We start from the raw sequence: 22,138 nt of genomic DNA, 5'->3' as shown, positions 1-22,138 counted from the left end.
GCTTTCACTTCTGCGCCTCCGTTTCTGGAATCTTCTTTTCCAAACAGGAAAGAACAGGTGCTTCTGATTTCCTCACTGTAGCTGTCACCTCCCCTAGGTCCCTTTCCCAGGAAGACTAGTGTACATTTGGTGTCTGTACACAGCTGACATGCAAGCACATGGAGAAACACGCTTGTCCATCCATTACCAGGTGTTAGGGTACCTCAATGTAAAGGTGGATTTGTCGTTAACCTTTTATTGCTTTGAAATTTTATATCTTTAGCTATTTATGTTTTCTGTATTTTGAAGTGACAGAGTTGGGTAGATACTCATTTAAAGTTGCTATACATTCTTAGTGAAGCAGACTATCAGTCTATAATTAATATCTTTATTTTTAAATGCTTTCCCTCTTCAAGTGTGTATCTCTCTGGTGTTAGTGTAGCTTCGCCAGTTGTATTGTTATTATTTTATTAGCTTTTTCTAAATACAAGTAAATTAGTGTTTGTCTGATATATCTTTTCCTATCTTTTGACTTTAGGTCTTTTGTGTTCTTACGTCTTACGTCTTTTAACTAGAGAGTTTGGGTTAATACCGTGATCACCAAAATGTCTGAATTCATTTCTTCCATATTGTTCTTTCTTTTTATTTGTCGTACTTTTTCTGCATTTCTCTATTTTTCTCCCATTTTTCCTAACTTGGAGTAAGGTATGCTTCTGTCGTTTGTCTTTCACATTCCATTGTCTCCTCAACTAGTGTGGATGTTATTCTTTCTGTGTCTTTTTGTAGCCTTAAGAATTTTAACATGCATATTTACCTTGAAAAATTTAAAGGGTAACCAACATATTTAACAAATTAAACCAAGAATAATGCTTTTACGCTGCCCACTGCTGACTGCTGTCCTAGGAAAGTGCTTGACTTCTAAGATTAGCTTTGTTTTTTTTCTTCTTCAAAATATAACTTATTGTTCTCTTTAGATTTATTTATTTGTCTGCCATTTTCTTTCTTCACCATTATTTTTACATGTCAAACCTTTCATTTTTCTTTTTTCCTCTTGAATCAGCATGTGCTGTATGTGGTAGCACTGGTCTGCAAACTCTTACTTACTGTGCATGGCCTGAGAAGGAGTTTGATCCAAAATGCAAATCAAGTACATCATTAAATAGCGGCCAACATGCTATTCCCAACAAGACTCGTAATGAAAGATGCAGTCTGTTGATTTAAGTCTCGGAGCAAACTCTTCATCTTATCCAGGACCCACCTCCTGTGCTTTGAGGAACGCTGCTTGAGGAACACTTTTAGTAAGTGTCTGTTAATGCAAGTGTTTTTTGTGTTACTAAGTTGTTTTGTCCTCTTTCTGGTAAAGTAGTTTCGTTGTGTAAAGAGTGATCGGGTGAGAAATTTTCTCTTTGCTGGTTTGACTGAGAAACCAGCTCTCAGCCTTGTTATCATTCCTTTGTAGGTAATGTGTCTTTTCTCCCTGAAAAGTGGACATGTACTCTACATTTTTCTGGATGTGACATATCTAGATGCAGATTTCTCCTTATTTCTCCTGCTCAGGATTTATCAGGCTTTCTGTATCTAAAGATTGGCCTTCCACAATTCCAGAGACTTCCTTTCCATTCTCTCTTCAGCAGTATCTCTTCCCCATGTTCTTCACTGTCTCTTTCTGGTGCTTTGATGGGGTCAATTTTACACCTTCTTCCTTAATCGTCTCTGTCCCTAACTTGTCTTGCATTTCGATAACAGCTCTCTATGGCTTCCTGTAGATTTTGCTTCCACGTCAATAATTCTGTTAACATCATTTAATGTGATGCTTTTGTTAGGTTTATGGGGGGAGGCAGGGGAGCGCGAGAGCGAGAGACTGAGAGAGGGAACGTGACATCTGCGGTTCAGAGAAGAGTGCTCACATTCAGAGCATCTTGCCCCGCTCGCCTTGGCACAATATGACAGACGTGCACTAGCACACTTTTCAGACAACCTGACCATTTGAAGCAAGTCGTCATTTCTTTACGCTGCCACATCTCACTCACCTTTCCGCTGTTCTCACTACATGGAAAACCCCTCTGCCTCTCCTCATTTGGGTGGTGCTTTCCAGTTCCTTGTAACTCACCTCTGGGACCACACACTCCAGGAAGCCCTCTGCCAACTTCCGCGTGGAGGCTTTGCCACCCCATGCTTACCTCTCTCAAATCCCTCATCACAGTGTCCAATAACTAGACTGTTGTTTGTCTGTCTCACTAGCTTTAAACGCCCCAGGGCAGGAGAAATCATCTCCATCTTTGCCTTCCCTACGTCTGAGGGAAAGCCTGTTACATGGTGATCCCAGGGTTTCGCCTGCCCTCATTAAACATTGCCACCCAACGTCTGTTCTGTATCATTTTGTAGGATTGTAGTAGAATCTTAAAATGTGAGATAGAGAAGGATACCTTTGTTGCGTTATATAAATTTGTTACATTTAGGGTTCATTTTGTTTTGGCTTTAAGGACTCATATCATTAGGACACTCTCAGCTCCACCTCCAAGAACCAGGACAAGTGAAAGTGCCTAAAATCTCATTTCTTGGGAGGAAGGAAAGCCAGGTGTCTGCCAGCAAGAAAGCAAAGGGAGGAAAATGGCCACTGGGTAAGAGAAACAGAAGATTTGTAAATTTATTAGTAATTCTGCTCTCCCAGGAATGGCTCGGTTTGGAGAAGGAAAATATTACAGACATTTATTTCCTTCTATTTTAAATAGTTTCCCTAACTTCCATTTTTGAATTCCACGAGCTACGTTTAAGTTGACAGAGGAGTAACTTGGCTCATTTATTGACGTGCGCTGTGATCTGCATAGTTTCATAACCTGTTAGCATCTGCTCATTGATAATTCTGAGCTTGTGCTTTCCTGCTGATTTTTACTGCAGAGGTGGAAAAGCACTAAGTGGCAATTTGTTCCTTTAATTTCCCTGTGCAAACCAAGTCAGGGAACAAAGAGAGATGCCCAGGGACTGCAAAATGTCATTATTATTTTAACAACAATAATAATACGATACTTCATTAGGACAACTTCTTTGTATAACTGCACCTAAAGCGAGACAGTGAGGCAGGGCAAGCGACACATTCCCTAATGCTACATGAATTGTTTTGCACGGGGCCAGCTGCAGCCTACCAGACTAATTGCAAATTTTGCACCTCTGCATCTGTCTCATCAGCTTTCCAGAAGTGCACTAGCTCTGGCCAAATGGACTAATGCAAATGCAGGCTAATTGTTGGCATAAGAACCCCTAGTAGAGCTGTACTACTAAGATTTCAGGGGCTACCACAAGCATGTCTTTAAAAAGAAAATAAGATCTCCCTTGTGATTGAGAGGGATTGTTGAAAAGGTACCTTTCTCTGGGTAATAAAATGCATGGGTTTAACTTCACCTGAAAGTAAACTGAGGTATACCTGGTGAGAGAAGGAGTAGGCTGGAGAATGTACAAGAGTATTTCATGGGGTAGAGAAGGGATGGGGGATCCGTGGAAGAATACGGAAGAACAGTTGCACCATTATTTCCTTTCATCACTGACTGGGAGGTAGGATCTCCCTTGATGAATGAATGTAATCAACCACCTCCATTGCATTAGCTTCGTTACCATTAGAAATCACTGATATTTTATATCATGTTATAGTTATTGCAAACATCTTGAGATGTCATTTACCCTCAGCAGGACTTTCAAACTATCACCCACAAGATTTTAATTTAAAAATCACATGTTACAGTGTCAATTTTTTTTTTTTAAGTTTAGATCACTGAAATTTCAATGGACTGCATGTCCTTTGTAACTCCATGGTTTTCTTTTTCTTCTTGTTTCATTTAAAAACATCACTCTTAAGTGGGTCTATAGACTTTACTAGACTGTCAAGAGGTCCATATCTCAAAAATGGGTAAGGACCCTTCCTTAAAGGTCAAAGAAAAAAGGGATAGCCAGGGACCCTGTTCATGAAGATCTCCCACTTCATAATTTCGCTTGTTGCACAATAAGTGTAGGTGCTACCTCAGGAATACACTCATTCAAAAGTCAAGTTCAGGGTAACGATGGTGAGCACAGCTTCCAAACAGAACCTTTCTGAGGTTGCCAGGCTACGGTCATCCAGACCCCGAACCTTACGAGAAGCCAGAGGCATGAGCCCATGTGTCCGGAACCTCACCTTTGACACAACCAAAGGATCCCATTTCCTAAGTAGGGAGAATTATGCGATTGGTGTTAATTGAAGCTTGAAAAGAAGTTCAAAAATTAAGTGTGCAACAAGCAGACCAGGCAATGACACCTGCCTTCCCCAGTCGCTCCCCTTTCCTCTACAAGAAAATGATGAAGGTAAAGAAAACTGGCTCTCTTTTCTACTTGCAATCTTAGCAAATCACTCACGGTCCATTTGGATGTTTTACTCTATAAATTTCTAGGGATTTGGTTCTCTGATCAGGCCACACTCACTTTTCATCTGTTTAGAGAACCCGATGGATAATTTGGTTTAAACATTTACTCAAACGTTTGAAGTTTACGCATCAAAGTTGTAGAGCCACTTTCCAGCCTGGCGCCCTGTTCCAAAAAGACAGGAAATGTGATGGGCTCAACGTACGTCTTCCGGGAAATAACTTTATCCCTAAGGACTACGAACATCACATGCAATGATTTTAGAAGATGTGGTTATGTGTTTGTCTTTCCAATTATACCACAGGGTCAGGGTTTCAATGGGAGACTAGACTAAGCATGTCACTTGAAATACCTCACTGAGTGGTGAAGCCATTGCTAAGCTTGACCCTTTAGTCACTTTTGTCATCATGGGGTGTTCCCAAGGAGGAGCGACTCCTTCTTCTCTCTCCAACACTCAACATGGAACCCGTATTCTCAAGTTTGGGGGAAGGGACAGCCAGCTCTTCATCGTGAAAGTGTTGCTTCCCTGTAGTCTAGCTGTGCCGTTTCTGGTGTCAGTGGTAGGGTGGGGACATTCAGTGGGACATATTCAAGGGTGCATTGACATGAACTCTCAAGGCCTTAAGCTCAGACTTCCATGGACCCTACTGACTCTGAATCTGTAGACAAAAATACCCATGAAAATGCCAAGAAAGAAAAGCCACCCAGCAACCGTGCAATGGCAAGTCTAGGTACGTTGTATAGTAACGTCCTCTGGCCGACGTATGCTTCGTTACACCTGCAGAGTGTGAGCTAATTGCATGGCATATATTGTTTCAATTATTATTAATAGCCCACGCTACCTGGCAGCTTGCCTTTAAAGAGTGTCAACATGTAATTTAGGAAAACAGCACGGACTGTAAGTAAAACTTTATACTATGTATTATAGCTCAAAGGGCTGATTTCCACTTCTGGGTATTATAGGTGATATCTGTACCCTCAGGTTACTTGGTGCTGTCCCCTTCCCCTCTGACAGAATTGTGTCCCCTCCCCGCTCCGACTGAAATCCGTATGTGGAAGCCCTAACCCCAATGCGATGGCATTTGGAGATGGGCCTTTGGGAGGTCGTCAGGGTTAGATGAGGTCATGGGGGTGGGGCCCTCACCCTGGGATTAGTGCCCGTATGAGAAGAGACGCCCGAGAGTTCGCTTTCTCTCCCTTTCTCTGCCATGTGAGGACACAGTGAGAAGGTGGCTGTCTGAAAGCCGGGAAAAGAGCCCTCCCCAGGGAATAGAATCACCTTGATCTTGGCCTTCTAGCCTCCACAACTGTGAGAAATACATTCCTGCTGTTGATGCCATCCTATCTGTAGTATTTTGTTGTGTCAGCCTGAGTTCATAAACGGGGAATGAAAAATACCCTCTGAGAGTTCAACAATAAAATCAACTTCTAAAGGACTGAAAATATGTTATGCAAAGTCACCGTGGAAATAAAAGAGATCTCAGTTCAGAGCAGACTTGACCATCATTGCATGAAAGGTATGAATGCCTGAAGCTGTGCCTGGACCGCAGGAAAATCCTGGAATGGAGTATAAAAAAAAGCATCCATGGGAGTCAGGAGACTGGGAGGCCAGTCTTGTCTCTGAGTCTAAACAGCTGTGCAAACGTCGAGCTTGGCAACTTGAAATTAAATCTTAGAGCGCAAAGAAGCATGAAATAGTTTCCTCCATCCCCGCAAAAGTACAGCATTTATGTCTCTCAAAACTCATCAGAGAACAATGGCACGCATGCTTCTTTCTTCCCGTGTAGGGTCAGGGGGCCACGGGGCTGGCTCTGCCACCAACTCTACACAGTGTGGTCGACTGACACTGTGCCCTGCCTTCTGCCAGCACACACCATGCAGCTGTGACACTGTGTGGGTGGCACGCACGTTATGAAATCAGCCCCACCGAGTGGCAGCTTTTCATCCACAACGGGCAGGACAGAGCCGAGAAGGGCTCCCCGCCCCCCCAGAGCCTGCAGAGTTTTCGCTTTTGTTAAGTTTGCTTTTGTATAAATATCACCCTCAATGGAGACAGCTGCGAGGCCCAGCTTTCACACAACGTGTAATTAATAACAACAGTAAATACGCAGCCTTTGTTTTACCTAAACACAATTGAAAACCAATTTAGTTCTAGAGCACCTCTTCCTCCTAGTGAATTGTTTTAAAAATACTATTAGATGTCCACAGTCGTCTTAATACAAAGGTGTTTCAACTTAACGATGGGCTCTGAAGACATCAGATACTGTTTTATGCAAAGCTTCTAAAGTACAATAAAATAGTTATGAAACGGCAGTAACTTGGCAGCGTTTCCCCACTAGCTTTCTATTGCAGCACATTATTCTAAAACATGCCACACATTACAAGTCTACTTTCTCCTTATTTACTTTCCCGGATGTTTACAGTATACCCATTGCTTGTGTTCTTCCCAAAATAAACCGCCCTCCTTTGCATCTGTCGAATCCTGACCATTTTCAGCCCCCACATCCTCCCAGGAGCCCCTCATTTGGCCAGGGCTAAGCTAATAATTCCTGCACCCCTTCTTAGCTCTATTACGACATTATATTCCCTAGAGTTTTGTGTGTATTGTGTGTATTGTGTTAGAAGACACTTTTTGGAGCCAGAGTGAGGAATGCTTTCTATACCCATGCTCTCCAATGAACTTAAGAAAATGCTGACACGAAGTAGGAGCGTCACAAATATGTGCTGATTAAATTGCCCGCAGCCATTAGGGAGAATGAGCAGTTATTTTTTAATTTCAAACACACACACACACGGAACTGAATATTTAAGCCAAACCAAACTATATAGACTTTAAAACCCTCCAAGAGAAGTACACTCAACTCTTGTTTTTGTAATAATTCTATAAAGTCTCTGCCAACACGGAATGAGCGAATACTGAACTGAAAATACAAGGTGAGGGTCCTGTGAGCCTGTCTGGCTGCTGCTTTTACGTGTGTTTAAAGAAACTCTATTTAATACCTACTCTGGGCTCGTTGACATTGAACTCAGGACCCACAGCCCTGCAGCTCAGCCTGAATGCAGTTTGTCGCACACACACACTTCCTCCCTGTGGCACGTCCCAGCCCTCTGGGGCTTAGAAACACAAGAAAGCACCTCCTGGCACTTTGCTTGGGGCCATTTTAAACAACGAGGTCACCAACCCAAAAAGCACAGAAATGCAGAAAACATGTCCCTGAACAGATCGAGCAAAGGGCCCTTGTTCCCAGCGTGAGAGCTGAAACCAGGGGCAGTGTCACCATGTTTGACCTCAGCTGGGATTTACATCCCTGACAACTCAGTTTCTTTTTTTAGTGCGTTTTTGCGAATGACCACAAAGACTCTGGGAGAGCTGATTTTGGGGTTCGCTGTAACTTTTAGGGCATAAGTGATTACAGAGATTTGGAATCTGCAAATAATGAAGACCCACTCTGTATGTGTGTCATTGTGGGAGCAGGCGGGCAGCGTCTAAGGAGACGTTTGCTTTCATACGTTGCCTTAAGCTCACCCCACCAGGGTGTCCCCACCAGGGGAAGGCAGTGGACCCCAGGCATGAGCCCACACGCTACCAGTCCCATGTCGTTCACTGGGGAACCTGTGTCTTCTCTTGCAGACTAGGCCTGGATAGGGAGAAAACACCTTTTTTTTTGTTTTCTCCCATTTATCGTTATGTTAAAAGACGTACATATTTCAGATGCATATTAATTTGTGCTAAAAAAACAGTGTGGTTCCTTCCCGGCACCAGTTTGCTGGCTTGTCTGGTGTTCACACAGTGTGACTTCACTACAAAGCCCGAGACCCTGTGGGGACCCGGACGCCGTCGCAAAGCTGTGGAAACCTGCAGGGAGAGTGGACAGACCTCAAAGCCATCCAAGGAGGCTGCTGTCCCATTACAACCGGTAATGGCAGCTTCACCCTGAAAGGATGGTGGCTCTAAAAGGAGGCCCCTCCTCCAGAAAAACAAAACAAAACAAAAGTGACAACGATGAGGAGGACGAGGGAGCAGACGTTTGCTGCGCTGAGAAATGAGAACAAAAAAGCAGAAGGAAGGACATTCGAAGACGGTGGCAGCGGCTCAGTACATACACGGTGCTGTTTGTGTGACGCATGCCCTGTGCTGAAAACTGGCCACGGGCAGCTGGGACCAGGAGAGCCAAGCCGAGAGACAGAAGTCAAATCTTTATACGTGGCGTTTTTTTTCTCTTTATTCTTTACTTTCCTTGTTATGGTTTAGATGATCTCCACGTGATAGTAAATTACCCATTTTTTAAAGTTGAAAAGTATTTGCTCCTTCAAACACTGTAGACCTAAATGCGGGCTGTGTGGCCCACCGAAAGGGCCCTGCCAGTGACTGGATGTAGGTTCACGACCAGCCAAGTCATAGCCGAGAGAAAGAGATGGATGACGTGCACACATTCCTCAAAGGTCCCAGTCCTGAAGGGAATGTCACGTGAGTCCGGAGACCCACGTACTGTTATGAAAATGAAACCAGCAATGCTTTGACAATGTTTTGTGCTGCCGAAACGGAAGGTGCTAGCCCTGCAGGTCAGGACAAACAGCAGTGGGTGCTTGGAACCCTCCCAGATGGCCTTCCCGACTCTGTCGCACGTGGCTTTGGCCCAGGAAGTCAGGCCCAGAAATGGGAAGGGCTCATGAGACAATGGTGGGACCATCCCTTCTACACATCCTTCACTTGCTGGTGGCAGGATGCACCCTTCGTCCCACACAGGTGATTATTCATCAGGTATGGAGATGGGCCAGACACCCTGCCAGGGGTTCATGTTCTCATTTGAACCCTCAATGTGTGTACTTTTCAATGCGGGGAGCTGGTCTGAAATTCCACCACAGTCACCCTTCCTGAAAGCTGTGTGATAGATGTGGTCGGGAGTGCTCATTTCTTTTCCTATGAGCAACTTTGTGTCTCCTTAGGAGCCCCCTTTCTGCCGACTATCGGGAAACTGGGTACCCACTTTTTATTTCCTGACCCTTTATTTGTTTATATATTTTCTATGTGAGAAAAAGAATCAATGGAGTCACGAGATGGGCACACACCATTAGTGTGATATCCTTCCTGGAAAGATCTTGCTTTGGGTTGTGTCACCTTTTAGGCTATAAAGGAATACATCTCTAACGGAGGAATGTCAGGCCACAGAGGAGAGGGAGCCACTCACGGGCAGCGGGCTCCAGCCTTCACATCCCAGCCGCTTGCAACTTTCTAGCAGCGTCTCCTCACGAGGCTCGTTTTCCACCTTGCTGGCCAGGCACATCACAACAAGGCTCGCCTCGCTGGTGTCTTCTGTCCGAGGGAACAAATTGACACACCTACAGTGTCTGTGGGCCTGTTTACATGCTCCAACGCAAGTGCAAGGAGTACGGTGGAGTGGCTTTGAGGGAAAGCTCCCATTTCTGTAGGTTCCCCCCTCCCTACCAGAAAAAGAGAAAGCAGTGGGGATTCCAGGGGACGCAAAGAAAAGGGATAGAGAGTGAGGCGGGGGCTTCTGGCTCACGTGGACGAAAGCCCGAATGAGTATAATACACCAAAGGCTAACGGCATTTCTATTTCAGGAATACTGGGTGTATGTAGTAACTCAGCCGCATAGGAGAAAAGTATTCCCCTAAGTTAGTGCTGATAAAAAGATTCATTCGGAATTAATACAACCTTGAATCTAATTTAGCCTATATTTAAGAAAATGCACATTATATTACCAATATGTCCCCTATACTTACTTTTCCTTTTTATTATAAAATTTATCTGACACAAACCATGATGGATCGTGTGTGTGTGTGTGTGTGTGTGTGTGTTTAGGCTTTTAATCATCTAATACAGTACGTAATCTCTTATAATGTAGAGAAAATCTATAACAACCAGATTAAAAAAGGGTTGACTATTGTTATAATTCAATGAAATGGGTAAAAATCAGTTTCATTAAACTAAAAAATTCTTACTCTGGCTTTTTAAATTTGATTCATCAACAAAAATGATTCGACGTCTTCATTTTCTCTTACAATAGCAAAAATGCATTTAATTTTAGTTTTAAAGGCATTGTAAGTTTAATAAAAATTAATGAAAAATAGCAACTTAGCCAAAAGGCAATATAATAAAGGAATTAGAAAAGAAATGTGAAACCCATCAGTGTTTATTGTGAGTAAAATAATGAGAATTAAATCTGGGGAGAGAGTATAAAGGACAGTAGCAGACTGTTGGATTAGAAATTAGGTTGTTTCAATCCTTGCCCTCTATGTCACGCTGACCAGGTCACGGCGGACAGGGCTCGTAAATCATTGCTCGTTCAGCGATCATGGTTGAGCACTTTCTATGTGACAGGAAATGTATGAAGAATTGGGGGCCATCGGTGAAAAACAGCAACAGAACCCCAGATTCTTGGGAGTTTATGCCACAGCTATTTCTCTCAGGTTTACATGTTTATCTTCAGGCCACCTTTGAAAGCTATCGCTACAGATAATTGGGGTTTTCACTTTATTTATAATTCACATATGTCTGACATATATCGTCTGGAAATCTACGTAGTATCACAGAGGGACAGCTGACAATGTTGACTGACTCTCCCTGCCGTGCTGGTCACCAAGAAGTGACCCATTTGAGCGACCTGGGCCAGCCGTGGCCCGTCAAACGTTCATTCATTCAGTCACTCATTCAATAAATACACCCTGACCTACTGTGTGCCAGGCATTATTGCAGGCACCGAGGATACACAATTTAAGTTTAAAAAGCTAATCCTGTTAACTGTTGTCAAGGAAACACACATGTGTTAGTGTGATGAGTGTCCTGGGGGGGATTAACCAACTTTATGTAACGGTCAGAGGAGGCGTCTTCGAGGAGGCTCGGGTACAGGAGGAAGGGGCCGCTCTGGGGACAGTAAAGGAAGAGCGTTCCTGATGGGGAGGAGAGCGCATGCCAAGTCCTTGGGCCAGGAGAGAGTCTGTACGTGCAAGGAACTGAACGACGGCACTGGGCTTGGACAGCTTTTCGTCTTTGCCTTGAGATGAGAAGGGACCCCTCACGATCAAACACTGAATTGTTTTCTGTGTGGTTCCTCTCTTTCTCGTTCCTCCGCTTCTCTTTTCTTACCTTCCTGTGGGGCACACACACATTCTGTAAGATCACATCTCGGTGTGGTGATAGTCCATTTGAGTGTATGACTGCTTATGGTTTCCTTGGTGGTGGTTCTCAGTGTTTGCAGTACAGACACAGAGCTTGCCACCATCACAAGAATTGCAGTCTTCCCACATGGAACGAAGTGTAGGAATCTTACTTGCCGTTAGGTCCCTTACCCTCCACCACATTTCCAGTGTATTGTCGGAAGTATTTCCCCTCCATGCACTGAGCACCGTGTCACTTGCTGGTATAAGCTTTGCTGTGACCATCAGGTCTGAGTGACTGCTGAGAACTCTGGAGCAGTAAGAGAGCCCGTTCTGTTTACCCTGATCTGTGCCCATCCTGACGTCTCCTCCCCTGCAGGTTTCCACAAGTGTGCTGAGACCCAGCCTGCTTTTCCTCTCCGTGACCGTTTCACCAGAATAAGACTGACCTGCCTGGTTTGCCAGGACGGGCTACGAGAATTCTTTCCTCTCACCTTTGCTTAAATGATGCTGAAGGCTTGTGGTAAGCTGGACCACTTTCATTCTCACTCACATCCTCCTCATGGCAAAGCCTAGGACTGCTCCTCCATGCAACCTTCACTGGGCCCCCAAGGACACGCTCAGCTCCCAGCCTCCCATAGGGACAGCAGGCACCGAGGACTGTGCCCCTCATGTGACAGTGAACATACATGCTGACATGTAACCAGATGTGGCATTACTCAGTAGGACGTGTCCGGGCTAAAATGTAAGATCCATGTTATGGAAGCCATCACTCAAACTCACCGACATCTGGTAGCATCTTTTCTGGGTACATAAAAACCACAGTTCCTAACGCTCTCCCAACCAGCGCCACATGACCAAGTCTGGCCAGTGGACTCAGCAGAGATGAAAATGCCCCTCTCTGAGGAAGCAGAGGTCCTGTACGGCCCCTGGCTTTCTGTGGCCTCTCCCAGCCATGCTGACCTGGAAGCCTCACGTTGAGATGACAGCGCAGCAAACTGAAAACTGGCTGAGTCTCTGAATCACTGTGTGGCCCACAGAAGACCTGAAGGGAATTGAAATAAAAACCTTTGTTATGCTGAACTCCTGTTGTGGCTTAGTGCACAACCAATCCCACTCCAGGGTCTACTCCTGCACTGGCCGCTACCCAGCTAACTTGGACGAACTATCTCTACAAACTCTGGCAGGGGAGCAATTTGATTTCTGAGTGAGGAGATGAGCTGGGGTGCAGATCCCTCCAGAAGCCACGCATTTGTCAGCCACCGCCTGGCTCTCCACCTGCATCCACGCCTCTCCTTCTCTGCTCTCCCATGAAGACCAGGCAGGTGCTGCCAGCTCCCCATCACCGCAGACAACGCTGCTGGGAACATTCCTGGGGCTTCTCCAGGACGAGCTTACGATGACAAGGGCGCGATTTCCAACTGGTGGAAAAACCCAGCTGTTTGTTACAGGCAGCTGTGATGTTACACTGTGTTGTGGACGCACCGGACGCCACTGAGCCGTGCACTACAATGTTCAGAGTGGTGCATTTCACGTCCTGTGTAGTTGGCCACTGTCAGTGAGGTAATGGATATGCTAAATTACTTGCAAACATTATTTTTTTCCTCTTCAGGAGTTCAGCTTTGTTTGCACTATTGATTTGCCTCGTCAACCCCTTTATCACACAGAGTGCAAAAGAAACCAGCCCAGATTTATGCCAAATTAGTAAGGCTCCACCTAAGAGAGCTTTAGAATATAATTCAAAAATCATTAACTGGCCTAGGAGTGTAGCCAAATCCCACCAAAGTCAAAAGAAAGGGCCTCAGTGATGTTTTTAAATTAAATAATTCATTGATTTTCCTGCAAAGTACATAGGATGTAGAGCAGCTTTTTACGTCTCTGAACTGAAATATTTCAGTTCTCACAATGGATAAAGTGGCAATTATTTTAAGAGAAGTAGATTCTTTAAATTTGAAGGCATACTTGCCTTAGGTATGTGTGTGCACGTGCATATATATGGCGTTGATGGACAAATCCCACCAATACCATATTTTGACATAAATTACTGAGGAGTTAATGTCTTGGAGCCAATAGGCCCCATTGAGGGACAGAGCACTGAGGGTTTTAAAGAAGAGAGGGCAGAGAGTGATTGCTGGAGTGTTCCAAATGTGGGGACAGTGTGCCTGAAAGACCAACTCCGGCACAGAGAAGGTATGCAGGGCAGTCAGAAAGAACATCTGAGATGGCAGATACAAGGGACAGAGTAGGATGGCAGATAAAGAAAAACCCGAAAAAAAAGATGCAAAACTCAATGTCACTCCGCTGAGTTCACCCAACATGATGTTAACATCGAACTAAGATTGTAAAACCCAGAGAGTGGACTTCGCCTTATGAATATTTTATACAGTTTAAGACATAATTATGTGGGGCCCTGAACTGAGTACACAGATCAATTAAGACGGCACCCGTCTGTTTCCAGGGGTGCCACATCGTCAGACCAGGACCGCGGAATAACGACTCGGGGTGCTCTCGGGTAAGGAGACAGGCAGCTGGGAGGAAGGTACCTAATCGGAATCCCACGGTGTGTTTAAGGCAGGGAGAGGGAACAGGTCACCGCGTCACAAAAGTTCCTCCTATTAGCTTCCCTCTGTAAATGCCAGAATCAGTCACGCCACCTGACTGGAGAGCAGATGAGCGTGTGGCACATCCTGCCTGAGAAAACACGTTCCCATCCCATGAAGAATGTCATTTCAGCAGTTTCTAAGCACATGTGAACACGCGTGTGCCTAGGTGGGCACCCTGTTTTACCTCTGCAGCCTCCAGACTCGGGCGCCCCTGCTGCAAGGAGTCTGCAGACCCACAGCTGTCAGTGCCCCGGGGACGGGCAGCGTACGTGGCCTGTCTGTAAAGACCGGCGCAAGACAGCTGTCAGCTCCAATGACTGCATGTCAGTGGTTTGGGACGCGTCTTTCCTTGACACAGACCTCTGGCGTTCACAGGGTCTGATGTCATCTCCTATTCCCGCCTCATCTCGCTCCTTCTTCCTATGAGACGCGCGTGTGCACCCGTCTGAGACCTCTTCTAATCCTAATTGTTCTGTGGTTTTGCAATAGGACAAAACGAAATGAAGGCTGTGCTGGGTAGGCTGTACCTCTGACTGTGTCTTAGCTGGGGGATCCCCCTAGAAATAGACTCTGAATCCCAGCCTATGGCGTACGCGTGGGGAAGTTAGCAGATGAGGCTGGAAACACCCCCGGGGGGGTGGGGAATTGACATGTGTTAGACCGATCCTCAGGAAACAGACCCCACGTCGGTGACAGACATGAAAGGGCTTGATCAGGGGAAAATAGCTGCGTGAGGGCAAATAGGGAGGGTGTCCTGGAAGCTACCAGAACACGGTGCAAGTCCAATCCCAGCCGAGGAGCAAGGCAGAGAAGCCTGGGTTACTTTTCAGGCCTAAGGACCTTCTTCAGGGACCCCCCGTCTCCCACGAGCAGACCTTAATCACGAGCCCTGCACGGCCCCTCACTGGCTGGGAGGAGGGAGACGTCCCTCTGTACAAAGGCCGGGCAGACCCAGAGCACAACCGCTGGGGCTTCCGCCAGCGTGGCTCGCAGTGCTTGGAGGCCGGCCAGGGCTTCTCATGGGTACCCCAAGACACACGAGAGGGAGAACAACTGGGGTGCATTGCTAGCCTAGTTACCAGTGTGGGCACTGGGGTCTCTGAGAAACAGTGCCCTGTACCTCTAAGTGATCTTAGCCCAGGGTTAGGGCTGGGCCTTCATCAACAAGTCCCATCCGTCATCAGGGGCACGAATCCCATGGCCCTTCCAGCCTGCCACTCACCCAGGGTGCAGTCACACAGGTGCTTGCCGTGGGAAGCCAGGCTGGTAGGGACAGAAATGGCCAACAAGGTAGGGGCAGGATGCCACCAGAGCCTGCTGCCTCTGCTGGGTAGACGGAGCAATGGGGCCGTGCCCACCCCACTCTGGCTCCTCCCCTTCAGCATCCAGGCCACTCAGGGTGACTTTGTAAAGAGAGAACACAGTCAGGGAGGTGTTCACAAATGCTGTGGGTCTCCCCCACCCCGAGCTGGTTTTTCAACAAGATGCACAGTCATCGGGACAGCCGCCTGTCTTGTCAGCCAAGGACTTCCTCTATTCCTATCACTGCCCTCCACAAGATTCTGACAGCCCTTTTCTCTCTCTTTAGGAAACGCATCAAGGAGACCATGTAAAAGTTGAGGAATCAGGCTGTCATTGGGAAGACCCCAAAGCCCTGAAGTAAGGGAAACAAGGTACAAGGACCCGTAGCTCACAGAAGAGCAGAGCTAGCACCTCAATCAGCCTCGGGAGCCAGCGGGGGACACACGCCAGGCCCAGAGAGTGACACGAGTCTCCCACTAGGAAGGACAGACGTCTAATTGTGGGTATTGTTTGCCAACAGCGGTCTCGGACGACTTCCCCCTGAGCCCGGGGTTACATAATCAGCTGTCTTTTCATAATGGCTGGAAGTGCCAAAGCAATCAAAGTAACAAGTTTGGCTGGACGGACCTGCAAGGAGGACATGACGTTCCTGCAGGTCTGTGAGTGTTAGTCGCAGCCGGAGGAGCTCCCACCCTCCGTGTCTCAAGTTGCTGGAGATTTTTCTCGTGACTTTAGTGAACGAAGGAGTGTTCTGGAATTGCCCTAAATGCCAGCGTGACAACTGTGCACTCGGTAGGCGTGAGGTGTGCAAACCTGGGCTCCAGAGTGCCCACTGAAAACCCTGGAGGTGATCAATGAACGCCACCGAGTGCTGATGCTAAATTAACCACGGTGGAGGGGTGTTCATTGCGGGAGGACCCTTGTGGCCCCCAATGTGCGTATCTCAGTCCTGCTTCTACGCCGATGGCAAAGAATGATGGACAATAAATCCGGTTCACTCTTGTCTCTCGGCCTGGGCGGAAGGTGAGACAGCCAGCGTTGGAATCACAGCATTGGAATCACAATGAACAGGGTCCCGGGCTGTTGCTTCTGCCTCCCTCTGCTGTAAAGGCTGGATGAGAATCTGCATCACCGCTGGTTAAACGAAAACTAGCCTACTTTTCTGAAAGAGAGCGTTAGAGAGGAGTTTTCATCCATCAAAATGCAATGCCCAACATGGAACCTTATTTTTTGTGGCTGGTGGGTGGCCAGCTGAGGAGGATGCTGAGAGTGGGCACAGACAGATAACGAGAGATGGGTACGCTTTAAATGTTACTGTCAGAAACGGAGGTGCCGCTCACATCGGATTTAACAACTCAGCGCGGTGGCTGCACCGTGTCGTTAGAGTTCATCACTGGGGCAAGTTAGTAGAAATCAATTGCTCTTCTCAGACAGACCTCCTTTCCTCGGATACTGAGCAGCAGCGCTGTGTGTTTTTACATTCCTAATTAAAGTGACAAAAACCCCCAACTACATGACTGTGAAGCAAGGAAACCGGAGCCGAATGAGGTCAAACACGAGAGGCCATGTGGAACTTTGTAAAAGCGACGTCACATCCGACTCATTCTGTGCACTGGTTTCCCGATTCCTGGTCGAGAGGAAGCTGCGAGTATTGGCTAATGGTCTGGGTTTTCCCTTTAAGAACTCTGCTACCACGCTAATCCTGGGTGGTCAGCGTTTGCTCCAACCTCAGGGCCACTGGAGATGCCCAGAGGACCTGAGGACAGAAATTACACTGAAGAGTAGCCAGGACACGGCCCACTGGTGTCCAGGAAGAAAGAGCGTCGGTGGGGAGGGCCTGGGGAAGGCACAGCAGTGGAGGAAAGACGAGAATTAGGACACAGCAGCATGTGGCCCTCTCATTTGCTTCTTCAAGCCTGACACCGTGGGGTACTGCTCCTCCCGGACCGAGAAATGGCCCCCTAACAAATACTGCCAGATCTGCCAGCTCCAGCTTTCCTATGAAAAGTATGATTTATTCGTAAAGCTGGCCACACTACAATGAATGTTCTAGCCTTCCTATTAATTATTAAAAATAGCGGCGTGGGTTAGAATAGGCTGCTCTGAAATGGGTCCCCATTATCCCATTGGAAGAGCCACGTTTATTATGAAATGCAGAACTCGCAGCGCTAGTGTCGCCCGCAGAGGTGCCCCAAACAGGAGCTGTCCACCAATGTCACCCATGAAACGTGGTTCTTTAGCTAACGGGGCTTCTGAGCAGTGTGGAAGGTCCCACCTGGGCTTTTTTGCTGCTTATGGTATAACATGAGAGAAGTGAGATGAGTCGAGAGAAGAATTCTCAAACAAAAAGAAAACAGGACACCCCAAGAATAAAAAATACATACTCAGAGATTTCCGGTTTCCACTCCAAACTGTAAGGAGCTTAGACGTCATCGCTCCCACGCTTACAACAAGAAAAACCTGCACCAACTAAAAATCAGTGATGTTTCCTGGACCCAGAGGGAAGTGAGGTCCGGGGGCACACAGGTCCCCCGGATTTGCCGAGATGGGTGACTCGGAGTCACTACTGAGATCTGCTGACTTGGGGCAGAAGGGACCAGACACGCCATCAGGAGGATGAGTTCGGTGGCGACGCTGACCAGTGGCTAGAGGTGACGGTGCAGGAGTGTCCCAGCGACACACTCCGTGCTGCTCCTTGTTGGTGGGCCACACGCGTGTGCATTTTGCCTCTAGAAAGGAGCAGAATGGAGCGGCAGCGTCCCCACGTGCATGTGAAGTGCTGCGGGGAGTTCCAGGCGGTTGCCAACAACGACGACTGCCTCCGGCTGTGCTAAGCACCCGTTCACATCAACATTTTGGAGCCTGTTTTTTTACCTGGAACACGGCACTAGGACACCCACCTCCGAGCTGTAACAGAAAGGCGGGAACGACCGTGCCCAAAGATGCCCACGAGGGAGAGCACCCCGGCATCGCTGGGGCCGCCGCGTCCCCCCCATGCCCCAAGCACTGCTGCCCAGTCACAGAACAGAAATGTCACGACTTGCTCTTGAACTTCCTCCGTGGGCAAAAGCCACCCGACACAATCGCTCATTTGACAAAACGGAGGTGGCTTCCTGTTTGGATTGGGGAACGTGAAGGAAATGCCACGAAGGTCAGCAAACACCTGAGGAGGAAACCTGTTACCCACCAGGTGTGAGCAGGGGCCTGGGTGCGGCTCTGCTCGCACAGCTGAACCCAACTCCGCCCTTCGCTTTATAGACGAGGAAGGTGAGGCCGTGGGCCTGGGAAGCGGAAACCCAACGGCGGGGCTTGGTTTTCCACCCAGAACCTTGCAACTCAACTGTCTCTACCTGGATCAATCTAGAATTCACTTCACTTGTGGCTGCACAACATGGCTGCACCGATGTGCTCCTGGGCCCCCGTTCAGACTTGTGATGCTAAATGTTGCAATGCAGTCTTCACGGAGCAGGGCCCTTTCTTTGGTTTGTTGGTCTCAGTTCTGCAGGGTCAGTCTTTCATTTCTATCCGAAAGCGGCCTAATTAGGTCACGACTTGACCGGCGCAAAAAGAAGAAAAGGAAAGAAAAAGCGAAAGCCTCGCGGCGCTGCCCACACTTGTGCCGCGGCCGGAGTAGGTGAGCCCCGGACCTCTCCCCACGCGGCCCGGCCCCCAGACAGCGCCCCGCACACCCGCCCGGCGCGCAGTGCCCGCTCGGGAGCAGCGGCCACGTCCTCAGCGGGGGCTGCTGGGGACTCTGCCAAGCAGCCCGGGCCCGTCCCTGCTCCTCCTCCGCCCCTCGCCGCCCCTGTACGGTGGCGCCTGGAAGAGCCTCGCGTGCCACCTCCCGACCATCCCGGGAAGACTGGGCTCCCGGAGCCCGGCACCGGAGCCGCAGGGAGCGCGCCCGCCCTCGGAGCTGCCCTTAGTGAACACGAGCCCGGCGGGCGGCGGCCGGGTCCGCACCCACCGCGGCTGCAGCCGGAGCGCCGGGGGCGCAGAGCGCGAAGCCGGGGTGCGGTGCCCCGTGGCTCCGCCCGGGGGCGTCAGGGCGCCGGGTCCCCAAGCTCCCGCCGGCGTCCCCACCCCTCGCTGCGGGAAGAGCCCGGCTCGCTACCCTCAGCTCCCCGCACGTACCTCCTCGCCCCGCTCCGAGCTGCGCCTGGGTTCGCTGGGGCTCCAGTCCCGAGTCCTGGGCTGCTCCCCGAGAAGGCAGCGCCGGGCCGGGCGCCCTCGGGCTCCTTGCGGGGCTGGGCAGCGGCTCCCCCTCGGCGGGGCTGCGGGCTTCCCGGAGCCCGAAGCGCGAGGGCTGCTGCGGAGAGGGGGCGCCCTGCTCGCCTGCGGAGACGCGCCCAGAAGTTTGGAAGGTAGCGCCTCGGCCCCCAACTTCTCCGGACATGAATCAGACCGCGGGAGTCTCCAACAGCGTCAGGTGTCCCCCGGGAAAAGGCCACAAGGTAGGTGACTCGCGACGGAGGGGCTCGGGCGGGACGCGGAGAGCAGGCTGAGGCACCCGGTGGGGGCAAGTGGCCACGCAGTGATTTGGGGGACTCCTGAGGCGCCGGTCCCTCCGGGTGCGCAGGGGTCCCCGGGTCCGCCGGCCGACGGGGCGCGGGGTCTGCGAGGAGAGGTGCTGTGCAGTTGGACGCAGAGCCAGCGCCCAGCTCTGCGCTGGCCCTGCTCGGGCGCCGGTCAGCGGAGGGAGCGGGGTCCGCGGGGAGCCCACCGGGCCCTTGGGCGGGAGCCGGCGGAGCGCTCGGGACGCGCTGCGGACTCGGCGCCGGCTGGGCGGGTTCGCGGCCGCAGCTGCGTCCACTGGCTCCGCGGGCCTGGACCGGCTTCCCCGAAATCACCGACGGCGAGTGAGAGGAAGGAGAGCGGGCAGATGCTGGAGGGACCCGGGCAGGACCGTCTGGTAGCCCGGAGTGTGGAGGGCCGTGACTTAGGGGCCGTCTGCTCTCACGCGCGAAGTTCCGGCCCCGCGGGGCCCTGGTGCGTGCAGCCCGGCTGGCCGAGGCCGTCTCCCGCTTCCTCTTCCCCCGGTCTGTGGCTCACCTTAGCATGTGGTTGGTTCGCAAGGAAATTCCTCACCTGGGTTACCTGGTTACACGAATCAATGCACTTTTTACGTAGTTTAGAGTATTTCTATTATTAAAAAGAAAAAACTGAAAGAAGGCAAGTGCCTTGGAACTGGGACCTGATATATAGCCTGAATCGCTGCCCCAGTCGGAGCTTGTTTGCTACACCTGTGGTCTCCTGATACATTTGCATATGCAGAGGCACATGTGTGTGCTATTAGAATACCGGTCCCATCAGTGTATTCGTTGGAGGTGGGTTATATGTGGAATTGGAGTCAGTAATGATGCTGAATTCGTTTGGTGGGTAAAGGAACTCTGGGTCTGCGGAGTTAGGGGAGATTAGGATCTAGGAGCAAGACCTTTACTTCAACTGAACGATATCCACGCGTTTTCTACCCCAGTCAGGTTTAGGGGAAATAATTGAATACCCAAGTCATATCTCTGATCTCCGTTCTCATTAACTATGATTCAACTAGTTACACTCTTCACATTTAGTTAATTTAATATCCAGAGGAAATGCCTTTTTAATATGTAGGAGCTGATAGTATGAGATTTTAAATGAAAAGTAATGGAGGTTCACACACTAGTGAGTATTTAGTGGAGACATCTGTGGACTTCAGAAGATTCAGTTATTTCTTTCCAAAAAGTGCCTTTGGTTCCAGGGTTAGGGTGGCTTCGTGGCAGAATTGGACGGCCAACAACACGTCCTGGGAAGTGTCAGAACACACCATCAGGTGAGAAGGTATGGGGCCACCTGTTTGGCAGCGCCCTGGGCAACCAGCAGCTGCCCACCAAATAGTGGGGCCGTGGGCACTTTCATTCCACAAGCCGTCATCCTCCGTCATTCATTTCACACACACTGTGGACTCCTATTCCGTCCCAAGGACTGAGTACCCCAATACAGATGTGGACATGGCCCCTCTCTCTAGAACACAGCTCTCCTCAGGCCCACCCCTCAGGCTTTCAAACCTTTGATGGTCCCCGTTGCCTGACGTGCGATTCTTATTCTTCATCTGCTGGAAGAAAAAAAAGAAATTCCAATCTCCTTCCTTCAAGAAGAATGCACTTTGGTTGCAGTTTGTCTCAAAGTCTGTGGGTTCAGAGTTTGTAGTTTCTCTTGAAGGTTGTTGCTACAGTGAGATGGCCCGGTGGCAGACGAGGTGTCAGGAGGATTCTGGGGTGAGTGAGGGGGTAGGTGCATAGTAGGGTTAACCGTCAGCCTTGGAAAGTACCCGGCTGACCACATGAGACTCAGATTACAGTCGTGTTTCATAGAATACAAAACTCAGTAACAGCAGTTTATGTCATTAGAAGTTTGAAGTGCGTTTCCATCTTGGTGTTCTGAGACTTCGTCTTGGAGACTGCGAGAGAGGAAAGCCTTAACCCTCTGGAAAGTGTTTCAGCGGGACCCACTTTTGTGTCGTCTGTTTCTTTACTGATGACTGTTCAGCAATTTCCGTTGGGTAGATTATTATGATTTGTTCTCGTTCTGTTATTTCCTGGGGAACATGTATTGTCTGTCGCTTTTCGGGTGGCTACTTAATGCATGAGTTTAGCCATCTTTAGATGTGTGATTGACCCGCTAGGTTCATGGTAGCTTTCCTTCTCCTGCCTGTGGAGGGTAATGGACCATCTGTGTAGAGCTACTAAGGGTCCCAGAGGCTAAGCAAC

General features: G+C 48.9%; 1 protein-coding gene across 1 annotated transcript in view; it reads left to right on the top strand.

The window, feature by feature from the left end:
• Positions 1 to 4,257: 4,257 nt before the first annotated feature.
• The window catches only part of LOC117017966 (translation initiation factor IF-2-like), a 33,674-nt gene continuing 15,793 nt past the window's right edge, over positions 4,258 to 22,138 (top strand). The window contains exons 1-4 of the mRNA XM_033098622.1: positions 4,258 to 4,311; positions 14,283 to 14,420; positions 14,964 to 15,113; positions 19,066 to 19,846. Coding sequence (XP_032954513.1) covers positions 4,258 to 4,311; positions 14,283 to 14,420; positions 14,964 to 15,113; positions 19,066 to 19,846 — 1,123 coding nt within the window. The remainder of the gene's footprint in view (positions 4,312 to 14,282; positions 14,421 to 14,963; positions 15,114 to 19,065; positions 19,847 to 22,138) is intronic.

This window comes from Rhinolophus ferrumequinum, chromosome 26 (genome assembly GCF_004115265.2).
Source record: "Rhinolophus ferrumequinum isolate MPI-CBG mRhiFer1 chromosome 26, mRhiFer1_v1.p, whole genome shotgun sequence".
In the NCBI taxonomy this organism is placed as follows: Eukaryota; Metazoa; Chordata; class Mammalia; order Chiroptera; family Rhinolophidae; genus Rhinolophus; species Rhinolophus ferrumequinum.
This window is presented reverse-complemented; position numbering and strand designations above follow the sequence as displayed.